Source organism: Galeopterus variegatus, unplaced genomic scaffold (assembly GCF_000696425.1).
Source record: "Galeopterus variegatus unplaced genomic scaffold, G_variegatus-3.0.2 Scaffold2019, whole genome shotgun sequence".
Taxonomy (NCBI): domain Eukaryota; kingdom Metazoa; phylum Chordata; class Mammalia; order Dermoptera; family Cynocephalidae; genus Galeopterus; species Galeopterus variegatus.
Window position 1 is genome coordinate 282,053 of NW_007728130.1, and position 12,302 is coordinate 294,354.

At 39.2% G+C, this 12,302-nt stretch overlaps 1 protein-coding gene across 1 annotated transcript in view; it reads left to right on the forward strand.

Annotated features, from left to right (window-relative positions):
* ENPP3 (ectonucleotide pyrophosphatase/phosphodiesterase 3) overlaps window positions 1-12,302 on the forward strand; it is a 91,083-nt gene that overhangs the window by 44,239 nt on the left and 34,542 nt on the right. Inside the window, exons 14-17 of the mRNA XM_008580109.1 lie at window positions 4,886-4,994; window positions 6,217-6,345; window positions 6,721-6,752; window positions 11,408-11,535. Coding sequence (XP_008578331.1) covers window positions 4,886-4,994; window positions 6,217-6,345; window positions 6,721-6,752; window positions 11,408-11,535 — 398 coding nt within the window. The remainder of the gene's footprint in view (window positions 1-4,885; window positions 4,995-6,216; window positions 6,346-6,720; window positions 6,753-11,407; window positions 11,536-12,302) is intronic.

A 12,302-nucleotide genomic window follows, 5' to 3' on the forward strand; every position in this document is an offset into this window, starting at 1 on the left:
TCAAGTCCATTGTGGTATATCCAGCTGTCTGCTCATGCACAGCTCCTTTCATAAGTTCCTTATAATTGGACTTAATATTTTATTGCCTCAGGAAGAGTTATTCCCCTCCTAGGCTCCCATTATCATTAAAGTGGATTCTCTAATATTAGTTTCTTCATTATCTAGAACATTCTTTTCTTTTTTTTTGTTGGCTGTCCAATACCAGGATCCAAACCCTGGACCTTGGAGTTATAACATCACACTCTAACCAACTGAGCCCAAACAGCCAGGCACCACTATCTAGACCACTCTGTTATGATTTTACTACACAGAAATAGTCCTTAAATATCTCTTTTAACAAAAAAGCCATTCTCTCTTCTAAACTCCACTAAAGCCTCTATTGTCTCAGACACAATGTAAAGCTGCAAAGGCCCCCATGAGGATGGCATTTCCTCACTCTATGGAAACTCACTTAACAATCGTCCTCAATTGGAATGCAAGCGTATTTGTTCTGGCAGCAGGCCTTTGCCATTTATCAGAAAAGCACTCTTCTCTCTTCCTATTAAACCAAAATGATTCCTCTTAGAAGGCCCTGCTCAAACCTCACCCCTTTGTAGCCTGTAGGCCTTTTCTGTATTCCAGTGTCACTGTAGGCTATGTCACAGAATTGAACACTTATTCAGGTCACTCTAAGGGCGGATGGCTTAGGAATTATGTAAAACATACTCATCATTTCTTCTTTTCTATTTTAACTGCTATCCATGTTTGATATGATTAATCATTTGAGAGGGAACCTCCATCTGCATCTGCAGTCTGACTCTACAGCTGACTTCAGGTCAGGCACCATTTCCTCTTTTTCTATTCAGTGCTCTAGGGTAGCGCCCAAATAAATTTTAGGTATAATTTTGAAAAATGCTGCAAAGGAAAAAATCAGGGTGCCCTGAGAGGTCTATGAAGAGGATCTAATCTAGTCTGGAGTGAGGTGAAAATTGGGGCTTCTTAGGAGGGTCTCCTCTAAGTGACAAAAAGGAAACAGAATTTGCAAATGGCCTGATTGAGCAAGGAGGTGAGTGCACTGGAGGAACACATAGAATGAATGAATGCACAGACAGACCAATGGCTAGACAGCTCAACAAATAGATAACGTGATAATGGTAAGAACAACGGCAGCTAACCCTTATTGTGTGCTATTCTGTGCCGGGCACTGTTCGGAATGCTGTGTGAGCATCATCTCCCACCAATGTCTGGAGCATTGTGAACTAGGGCAGAGGGCTGGAAAAAAAAAAAAAAAATACCTCAGAGAAGGAGACAGCTACCAAATCATGCAGGACCTTGCGGGCCATAAAAAGTGCAATGGGAAGCACTGAGGCATTGTAATCAGGGAAGTCACATGACCAGAATTGTGTGTGTTTAGAGATCACTTCTACCAGGTGAGAGGAATGGGTTAGAGGGAGCAAGGAAGAGTGGGGAGAGACCAGCCGGCTTTGAAACATTCCAGAAAAGAGATAATAGTGACTTGGACTAGAGTAGTGGTTACTGTCGTGAATGGCAGAAGATCCATTTGAGATCCATTTAGGAGATAGACTTGGCATGACTTAGTGTGAGGTGGGTGAGGCGGGTGGGGAATCAAGGATGATTTCCTGATTTCTGTCATATGTCAGCAGGTGAATGATGGTGGTTGCATTTATATTAATGAGACCACTGAAGGAGGGTAAGTTTGGGGGAGATGATTTTGCAATTGAGGTGCCTGTAATGAAGATGTACAGAAGGCAATTGAATATGGAGGGGTTTTTTTGGTGGCTGGCTGGTAAGGGGATCCAAATTGAGTATGGATTTAAAAAGGAGATAAAGATCTGGGAGTTTGGCAGCACACAGGTGGTGCTTGGAAGTGGAGATGTCCTAAGGAGGGAGGAAAGAGTAGAAATAGAGGAAGGATTAAGGTCAAGCCTCATTGAAAACTCAGAAAGAAGAGACTAGAAGGATGAGAGAAACTTGAAGGCTTTGTAACTTTATTATTATTATTATTGCTAGTTTTAATAACATACCTTAATCCAGAGTTGATATGACTTATAAATTCAAAGTAAAAAGGCTATTTTAGTTTGTTTTGACCCATTCACTAAGTTGCAAGCTTATTAACTTGTTCTCGATTTTTCAATTATCAAAATCCTTCTTGCTGTGCTGTCTCGTTAAGGCCCACTTTAAACAGTTTCTGGTAGGCCTAACACTGTGCAAGTCATTCTTAGGGGACAAGAAAATGATACCCTTATGGACAGAAACCATGTTGAAAGGACAAATAAAGGAAATAATGAGTTAGTGCACAATGTTTTTTTCTTTTTAAAGAAAACTTTTAAGATTAAACATTTTTTTGGTTTTTGTTTTGGTGGCTGGCCAGTACAGAAATTGAACCCTGGACCTTGGTGTTACCAGCGCAATGGTCTACCATAAAAATTTTTAATGTCTAAAACTTTGATAGCTCAAACAGTATTTAAAAATAAAGATTGTTTTTGCCTGGTATAACTCGAGATGACTTTATGAAATGGGGACATAGAGCATGTTGGGATTTAGACAGGCAGGTGAGAGAGGCCTTTAAAGTGTAGAGAAACCAGGAATTTCTTACTAACAATTTGTCCCAATGAGTCTCTAGGGTTGAAGAGGAATTAGTCACAGAATGTCCTGACTGGTCATGAGTAACTTTCAATAATGGCCTACATACTTCAGTAAGATTCAGCTGTTGTTCACTACTGTCAAAGAATACTATATCTTAGATGGAATGAAAGTTGGGAAGAAAAATTCAATTTAGAAAAGAAAATTGAAAGTAAGAACAGAGTGAAATGTTGGTAAAGCTCATGCACGTGGTGAAACAATTTCAGAGCACTGAAGACCTCTGCTTTGGGGAAAGCACGTGGCAAGAGAGTAAGTCAGGGAGGATGTTGTGTCTTTTGGAAATCAGATTACAGCAGCGCTCCATAGAGCTTCCTGCTAGCGGGATCCTCTGCCACCTTGAATTCGGTTTCACAAAAAGGGACTTCTGGATCCAAAGAATAATTGTTCATTGAAGGTCTAATCAGATAATTGGTTATACCAGGATTGATTTTACTGTTTCTGCAGTGTCCATTGTGAAAGTGAATGGTCATGATTCCATGGAAAGAAGCAGGATTTTCAGACAGCATCTCCTACCCAGTCTTGGTTTACCCCACAGCTGCAAACATTTCTATCCCTGTTATCTTACCATGCAAAAAGCTGCCCCCTCACTGTCCATTACAGGAATTTCCTGTTTCTTTCCTTTGGCTGGCCAGAGTTGGGGGCTGGCATCTAGGCACTGCACGTTCTATGAAGTGTGCACTTTGTGAAAGACTCCACGTTTAGGAAATGTGTGATGAGTTATGTCGCATGAACCTTTCCCTGAAGAACCTTTTTCATGCTCTCCTTGGGAGGCAGACACATGCACAGATGATTTCAAAACGGTGGAGCGTCCAGTGGTAACAGTGCGTCAGGGTGCTAGAAGAGGACAGAAGAGGAGGGAGTAGGATGGCTATGTGAAAGGGGACATTCTGTCATGAAAACAGGTGGAAACCATGACTCTCACGAGTAAACCAGGGTGTGTGGTCACCCTAAGACGGAGGGTCGGGAAAGCATCTTGGAGTTGATGGGGGATTTAGCGGTACATAGAGCATGGTTTGAGTACAAGTCCTGCTCTGTCCCTTATTAACTGTGGGACCATGAACGTGTTACTTAACTTCTTTAAACCTCAAGTTTTCTGGCCTTTACAACTGGAAGTTCCAAGAGTGCATTCATAAATGTTTACTGTGAGGATTTCATGAGATAATGCCCTGAAGCTGGAATGCTACCTGGCTTGTAAAATTCTTTCTCATAAATAAATAAATAAATAAATAAATAAATAAATAAATAAATAAATAAATAAATAAAAGGCAATCATTTTTACAAGAGTACTATGAGAGATTAGACATTTTTTTCCTGATCCAGTGCCATTACACTTTTTTATTCACTGAAAAAAATACTGAAAATTTATGCCTGTGAAATTTACCTAAACCTTAAGTCAGTTCAATGTACTATATTGGTAAAGTATAGAAGAATTTAAAAACACAAAGCATATAAACAATAAAATTAAAATAGACTCCAGTTCCACCATTCAGAGACAACCAGTGTTAACAGTACTTTGATATATGTGTTTACTAAGAGGCCAAATATATTTAAAAGCAAAATCAGGTTTATGCAATACAATATATGGGTGTATATAGAGTCTGGTTTTTGTTTTTACGTTTAACATTGTGTTGTGACATTTTCCTATGTCATCGTTCTTTAAAACACATCTTTAGTGGTTAAGTATTTTTAAATGTTTTTAATGGTAAAGTGTATGTTAAGGATGTGCCATAATTTAGTTTTCCTCAAATTTAAATTATAAATAAATAATGTGAAGAAAAGTTTTCTATGGAAATCTCCATTTGTAGTCTAAAAGTGTATTTACTAAAGACAAATGTCCAGAGGTAGAATTATTAGGTTCTAGAGTCTTCTCCCTTTTAGTTCTCTGGTTACTCATTGTCACGTGATCCTCCAGGATGCATTTAATTGTTTAGGCTTCCTTAGCCTGTCTGTGGACTTCCGTCTCTAACATCAGGCGTGATTGTGAAAACATTTACAGCTGAATAATGCTTGCTGACATTCAGCATTGTTTCACGTATTTATTAGTCTATCTTCCTCTGTAGGGAATACAGAAATTTAGGGAACTGGTATTTGGTAAATGTGGTAGCATGGGTGTTCTAATGTTCTATTTTGCAAACCAGCAATTGCAGAGAGGGAAATGTGTTTAATTTTTACTTGAATAGATAATGATGTGGTTAATTAAAACAATTTGTAAAGAAAATCTTAACTCCAATTTTTATTTTAGGTAATTAAAGCCTTACAGTTCGTAGATGATACTTTTGGAATGTTGATGGAAGGCCTAAAACAGAGGAACTTACACAATTGTGTCAATATAATCCTTTTGGCTGACCATGGTATGCTTTTTAAAAATAATCGTATTTTATCATTGATTATATTTAATCACTTCAGGGGTCATTCAAAATAATAGTGATATTATAAAGCATGTATTTCCAGACCTAGAAACTCTTGAAGAAGCAAAGAATGAATTTTGTGATAGATTGTGGTGACAAGAGGACTAAATTATAATATCTAGTTTAATTAGTCTAATATCTCTGAAAATCTTTCCACATACTTTATTTTCTGTAAAAATGGAGTTAATAGTATTTAACAGGGATGTGGTTGGGTTGTTATTCAATCCAAAAAAGGTTTGTCAGGTCTTCTTTTCAGCTGGGGATGTATTCATGTAGACTGGCTACAGTTTAAGTGCCTACCTAATGCTGGGTATGCTACTAGATACAGACTGTCCCGAAGTACACGACACAGACAGGGACCTATTCTAGCCAGGGTGGCCAGACCGTCTTCTTAAGGACATTCAAAGCTGAGCTCCAGTGCCTGTGAAGAAACCAGACACAGAGTAGGAGGAGGAAAAAGGAGTGTGTCTGCAGAACTTTTGTTTGTATTTCATAATACCAAGCTAGTGAAAAACAGTAATGTATTTAAAAAGTTTTAAAAATGGTTCCCTAACACTTTGTCCTATTGTTTTAAAATTAAAGGGAAACCCTTTCATGCACATATTGTTAAAAGAAGTTGGTGAAAATAAAAATTTACATGTAGTCTTAAGAATCTTCAGTTAAAAAAGGTTTAACTACCAAATCTTTTTACAGCATGTGCCGCTTATATAAATTTAAATAATATACGTTTAAAAGTAAATATTTTCTAATCCTTATTATTCTCTTAATATATTTTTCATAATAATGCATGTTGCTTTTTTTCACTTAAAAATGTATCACGTTGTCTTACATACAAATCAGATAGTATAAAGTCTTAATTAGCCTCCCCAGAGGATTTTTTTCAAAATTACAGTGTTTTGTCTACATTGATCTGTTTATAATTCTTCCCTCATAAACACAGCCTTTTTCCTCCACTGCCACAATTGCCAAGTTCTGCCACTTAGAATAAAGTAATAAATAGGGAAAATTGTATAAGTTCTCAGTGAAACTTGGTTTGAGATCCGTAACATAAAATGTCTCCTATTTGACATGACCAAATACAACCAATTATTACCATTTATACACATTCAGTGATTTCTTTTCTTTCTTTCTTTCTCTCTCTTTTTTTTTTTTTTTTTTGATTCAGGAATGGACCAGACGTATTGTGACAAGGGGGAATATATGACTGATTATTTTCCCAGTATAAATTTCTACATGTATGAAGGGCCTGCCCCCCGCATCAGGACTCGTAATATACCTCATGACTTTTTTAGTTGTAAGTATGAAGACACTCATAGGAATATAAAACTGAAAGTGAATAGCAGCCCCCTGATTCTGAGTAGATGTAGGGATTATCAGGCCCTCTTCTGACTCCTTGGGAAACCACACGGAGGCAAATGAGAAATTACTATGTTTAAGTATAGTCAGTCTATAAAGTTTATGGTAATATCTAATATTGTTAGGTTAAAATATATTCTACTCCATTCTCAAATGCTAAAATATTCTTTGCTTGAAATAACGTTTTATTTAGTTTTACTAGATCATGGCTATTAATAAATGTATGTGTCAAACTCACCTGAGTTGTTCACAGTTTTTGCAGTTGTCGTGTATCAGTTGTAATGATTTATTTATTTTTTCTCTTTTGAAACAGTTAATTCTGAAGAAATTGTCAGGAACCTCAGTGTAAGTATATAGTTTGCTTAATACCTATATTTAAGTTAATGTTACAACCTTAATCCAGGTTTTGAGAAATGTGTATTCTATATTTCTGAGCCTAAGCCACTTGTAATTTATTTTTAAAACCCTTCATCAGGGGCCGGCCCGGTGGCGCACTGCGCTAGTGCGCCGCTTGGGAAGCGCGGAGGCGCTCCCGCCGAGGGTTCGGATCCCACATACAGACCGGTTCCCGCTCACTGGCTGAGCGAGGCGCGGGGGCAACACTGAGGGTTGTGATCCCGTTGCCGGTCCTGGTCCGGTACGGGGGCGACACTGAGGGTTGCGATCCGTTGGCAGACACGGAAAAAGACAAAAAAAAAAAAAAAAAAAAACCCTTCATCAACTTTAGTTCATATGCATATTAGCTGCTTTTGTCTTAGTTTTTATTTTGGAGTTGACTGCAGGAAATTAGTTGGGATAATTAACTCTTGGTTTTAGATAGTATCGTTTTTCTAATTTTTTGTGTGTCTTGATATCAGAAAATAGTAAATCACAGACTCTTATAGATCATTTTGTACAGGTCAGAAAAATAATCTCTTTACCTACTAAGTATAATCGCAGCTGCTTTTGATTGGTTCCCATGTCCCAGTAAATGAGTAGGAAAAATTCCAGATAGCTTAAAGCAATATTTTTCAAAGTGGGGTTTTCTACTGCTGGAGAGACCTGAAATGTTCTTGTGTGGTAGTTTTAATAGTAATATATTTAAAATACACTCCCATTCATATAACATTAAAATAGTTATATATTAAAATACATTTTAATAGTTATATATTTAAAATACATATCTATGGTATGGAATTTATGGGTTTATTATAGCCTGGAATAAGACTAAATTTAAGTATAGGTGGTATCTAGTTATGGTGAAAACTGTGAGGATGGAGTATGAATGACTGAAGATAAAGAAGCACTGGGTAAAGAATGGTTACTATAAGGTGGGACCCACTGCAAGTTTGATGTAGGAATGACCATGACAGCAGAAATCCTTTCGAGTGTTAATCACTCTTTTTCTCTTAACTCCTTCTGGTAGCCCAGCGTTGAGTAAACGTGATGGACTGTCTCGCCCTCTGCTGGTGAAGTGTATACACGCAGTCTGTTCATGTGGAGTGGATGGTAGTTAAGAATGTTCAACACGTAGACTTTAAGTCCACGTATTGTTTTCTTTTTGTTCCATCACCTCATGATCCATACTGTTGAGGAAGGGCAAACGTCTAATAATCCTAGTGGTGCAAGTGGATTGAATACCTCAGGTTTTGGAAATCCATTACACGGTATCACAGATATGGACTGGTCCTAGGGCTACAGAGCCCAAAGGAGTGGACCCCCATTTCATAAAGCAACCCACTATTCTCAGTCAAATATTCCATATGGTAGTACAATATTCCCCATAGTGCTGCTCTGTGAGCCTATATTGAGCTTGTATTGGACAAACATAACCAAATATGAGCTGGTAACTCTTTAAGCTCCACAGCATTCTGCCTGTGAGAGACATCAGCACCAACTTTGTTTGTAGATAAAATAACCAAAATTTTATCTCAACTCTGGTGTCTTCATCCCAAATTCTCACATGCAAAGAATAACCCCATAATTCTTCAGAGGTTAGCAGTGTACCCCCAGTTTTCTCTGGATTTACTCTGGTACATACCAGCTAAAAGAGCATGACTAATCAAATTATCTGTTGTCTTCAGGGCCACGTTCTAATCCCTTGACTCTTGAGGGAAGCTGCAAACTCAGCAGCTACCATCATGTGCCTACTTGGAAGTTATAAAAACACTGGCTTAAGAAGGAAGTAATGATAAATTTAAAAAATAGAAAAATAGTAGAAAAGATTAACAAAAGATAACAAAATTGGCAAGAAAAAAAAGTGCAGAAATATCTGTGCAATAAATACTTACTCTTTCCTCTTTCATTCTGTAAACTCTCCTTGCTTCTCCATTTTCTGTATTTATTTATTTGTTTATTTATTTTGGGGGCAGCTTGTTGGTATGGGGATCCAAACCCTTTTCTGTATTAAAAAAAAATGTTTTTGGGGGTAAATTGTGTGTTTCAGTTTCTCTTATTTTTCTTATATATAAACTGAGCATGAGATAATAGTGACACAGACTTGGTAATATTATATAAGATATTGTGGTTTAAAACAAATGAGAAAACGAGGAAAGAGAAAAAAATTATTTCCTCATATTCTTATTTATTTATTATTTATTAAATCATAATTGATTATACATAATTTTGGGGTTCAATGTTAACGTATGTTGATCAAATCAATGTTAGTATATATATTATTACAAATCATACTTATTCTTTATGCCCCTTATCTAATCTCTGCCCATTGCCCCTCCCTCCCCCTCCCACCTCTGATAACCCTGGATTTCTTCTTTCCTGAAAGAGTGATGGGCCCTGTGGCAGTGGTGGCCTGCCTGGTTGCGGCAGGAGGGGTCGGTCCCTGCTCCATCTGTGTTTACATTCTAAGTTGTTGTGGAGCAGTTGGGTGGGAGGGGGAGGGGGAAGCAAATAGGGTGGGAGAAGAGGAAGGAAGCGGGGTGTGGTTGAAACCCATAGCACCCTCTCATTCCTGCAGGGGAGACCAGGGGGCTTCCAGTGATGACTTCGTTGTTGCTGGGCTGAATGCAAATGTCAGGGGGGTGTGGCTGAAGAACTCAGCCCTCCACTGCCCAGGCTCGGGAGACCAGGGGGCTTCCAGCAGTGGTTCAGTGGTTGTTGCTTGGCTGGTTGCAGATGTTGGGGGGGGGGGGGCGGACTGCCCTGGCTCAGGACCCCGGGGGGTTTCCTGCAGTGGCTTGGTGGTTGTTGCTGGGCTGTTTGTGGGTGTTGGGGGGTGTGGCTGAGGCCCCTAGCCCTCCCCACTTCCTGGCTTGGGGGCCCAGGAGTCTTCCGGTCTGTCTAGGTTTTATAGACCTTCTTTGGTGAACTGAGACTTTTCCTAGTTAATATCAAACTTTGTCTTTGGTTGTGGGTACTTTGTTTTTTCTTTCAGTTCTGTGTTGGGTTATTTGCTGTTTCCACCACTTAAACTCTGCACTGGAACTAATTTGTTGTCCTTTGCTTACTTCTAAAATGGGGGAACTTCCTGTGGGGACCAGCATTTGAGCTCTGTGGTTGAGCTAAACTGATGCTTTGCTGCTGATTCTCTGGGGAAGCCTTTTTGTGAAGCTCAGGTTTTAATGGTTGACTTTATAGGTACTGTGGGATCTGGGGAGATCCGATGCACCTGGGTTGTGTAGAAACTGTGGTCTGGGCCTGAATCTTTACATCAAACTACACCCCATGCAATTCTATATTCCTGACCAGTTTCTTCTGAGTGGTCCTGTGCTGATTGGGGGCAGATCAGCTGTCTTTGCTGTGCCCCAGTGTTCTCCTGATGGGCCCATCTCCCCCACTGTCTGTGCTACAAACACTTCCCATGGGACAGGCCATGCTCCAGTCCCTTGCAATAACTCACTGGCCTCTGAGTGGCTCCTTTTTTATGGTTGTGGGTCCTTGCTCTTATGTGGGTCCACGGGAACCCTATTAGTGGTCTTGCTGGCCTGGCAGCCACCAAGGCTGTCTTCTCCCCTGCCACCTCCAAGTAACTTTATCGGAAGGCCACAGTGGCAGCTTTTGCCAGTTCCTGCTCCGTGTGCTTGCCAGGGCCAGCTTGGAAGCAGCTGGGATTCAAAATGGTCAGAGTGGCTTTTTCTTTCTCTCATCGTGTCTTCTCCCACCTTCATGCAGTCTGTAGGTCTCTCCTCCTCTTCCCCTGAGCTCTAGTGGCTCCAGCTTGGCTGTCGTTGCTTTTTTATAGTTGTAAATTGGTTGATTTGTGGGACAGAGTGACGCTGGGGACCATCTATTCTGCCATCTTGACTGGAAGCCCACCTGGGAATCTATTTCCTCACATTTTTACCTGTACGTTAATTTTTTTTTTTCTCTTGCTTCTCAAGAGGTCGCGAAGGAGAGAAAGTTCCTTTGAAGTTCTGTTTCTCATTTCCTCATTTTTTTCACATGAATAGATGTCAGTGTGATTTATGTTTTTATAGTTTTAAAATATGCTGTATAGTTACAGAAGTAGTGATTTAAGAAAACAAAATTTTACTCCAATTTGTGAGTAACCCATGAATTTTTCACAAATAGGGAGACTGTACTAGGTTTTAAAAGCTGTTGACTTGATTTGAAAACTAAGCAAATGTAGGTTATTTAAAAGGTAAATTGGGAAGATTTGGAAGGGATTTTTGATGCAATTAAACTGATTTAAAATTTTGTTTTTACCCACATCTACTAACATGTTATATACTTTTCATATATAATTTAGACTCAAAAGTTATAATTGCCACTCTGACCAAAGAGGAGAGGTTTGTGGTGGCTTAAGACATATACCCAGGAATAAAAACTTAAAACATCAAACACAAAATCATAATTTAAATCAGATTTTTAATTACAACTTAATTATTGTTGCAAAAATAAAAATCATGTAATCAGGAGATTTGATGACATCGATAATAGGTTTAATATTCCTGTTTTAAATTCCCTTACTTTTAAAAGTGCTTAATAAATTGTCTTAGAAAGCAACATTTTTATTTAGTTTGCATATTTTATATTTCGTAAAGAAATATTTATTTGGTTTTCAGTGCCAAAAATCCGATCAGCATTTTACACCCTATTTGTCTCCTGATTTGCCAAAACGACTGCACTATGCCAAAAATGTCAGAATTGACAAAGTTCATCTCCTGATGGATCGACAGTGGCTGGCTGTGAGGTTCGTGTGTCTACTTACTTATCTCATTTATGTACTTATGTCTATTTACTTACCTCTTTTTTTTTTTTTTTCCTTTTTGTCTTTTTTTCGTGTCCGGCAACGGATCGCAACCCTCAGTGTCGCGCCCGTAACCCTCAGTGTCGCGCCTGTACCGGACCGGGACCGGCAACGGGATCGCAACCCTCGGTGCTGCGCCCACACCTCGCTCAGCCAGTGAGCGGGAACCAGTCTGTATGTGGGATCTGAACCCTTGGCGGGAGTGCCACCGCGCTCCCAAGCGGCGCACTGTAGCAGTGCGCCACCGGGCCGGCCCTTACTTACCTCTTTTAACAACCATCTTTCATTATGAATTTACTTATCCTTACCCTGCTATTATAATCACATAAATGTTCCTGAGCACTGACATTTTTTCCACCTTTCTCGTGCTACCTGTAGTTGAAGTTATAGTTATTAGATTGCTGATCGTTGCATTCTAACCCTCACAATGGATGAGAATGAGGAAGGATGTTCCAGAGACTCTCAGTGACAGCACATTCCTACCCTGACGGTGCTGTCCTATGAGGCAGCGGACAGGATAAAGATGGTGTCAGTCATCTTCCAGGCTTGTAGTGAGTGATTGATTAGACAGCTCTTTAAGATCTTCGTCGTCTTCATGCTTTTATAAAAGAGCATGTCGATGGCTATAAGGCCAAACTAACCAATTAGTTATAACATTTATTTCTTATTTCTATTTATAATTGCAATTCATGTTAATCAGTGACAATGGA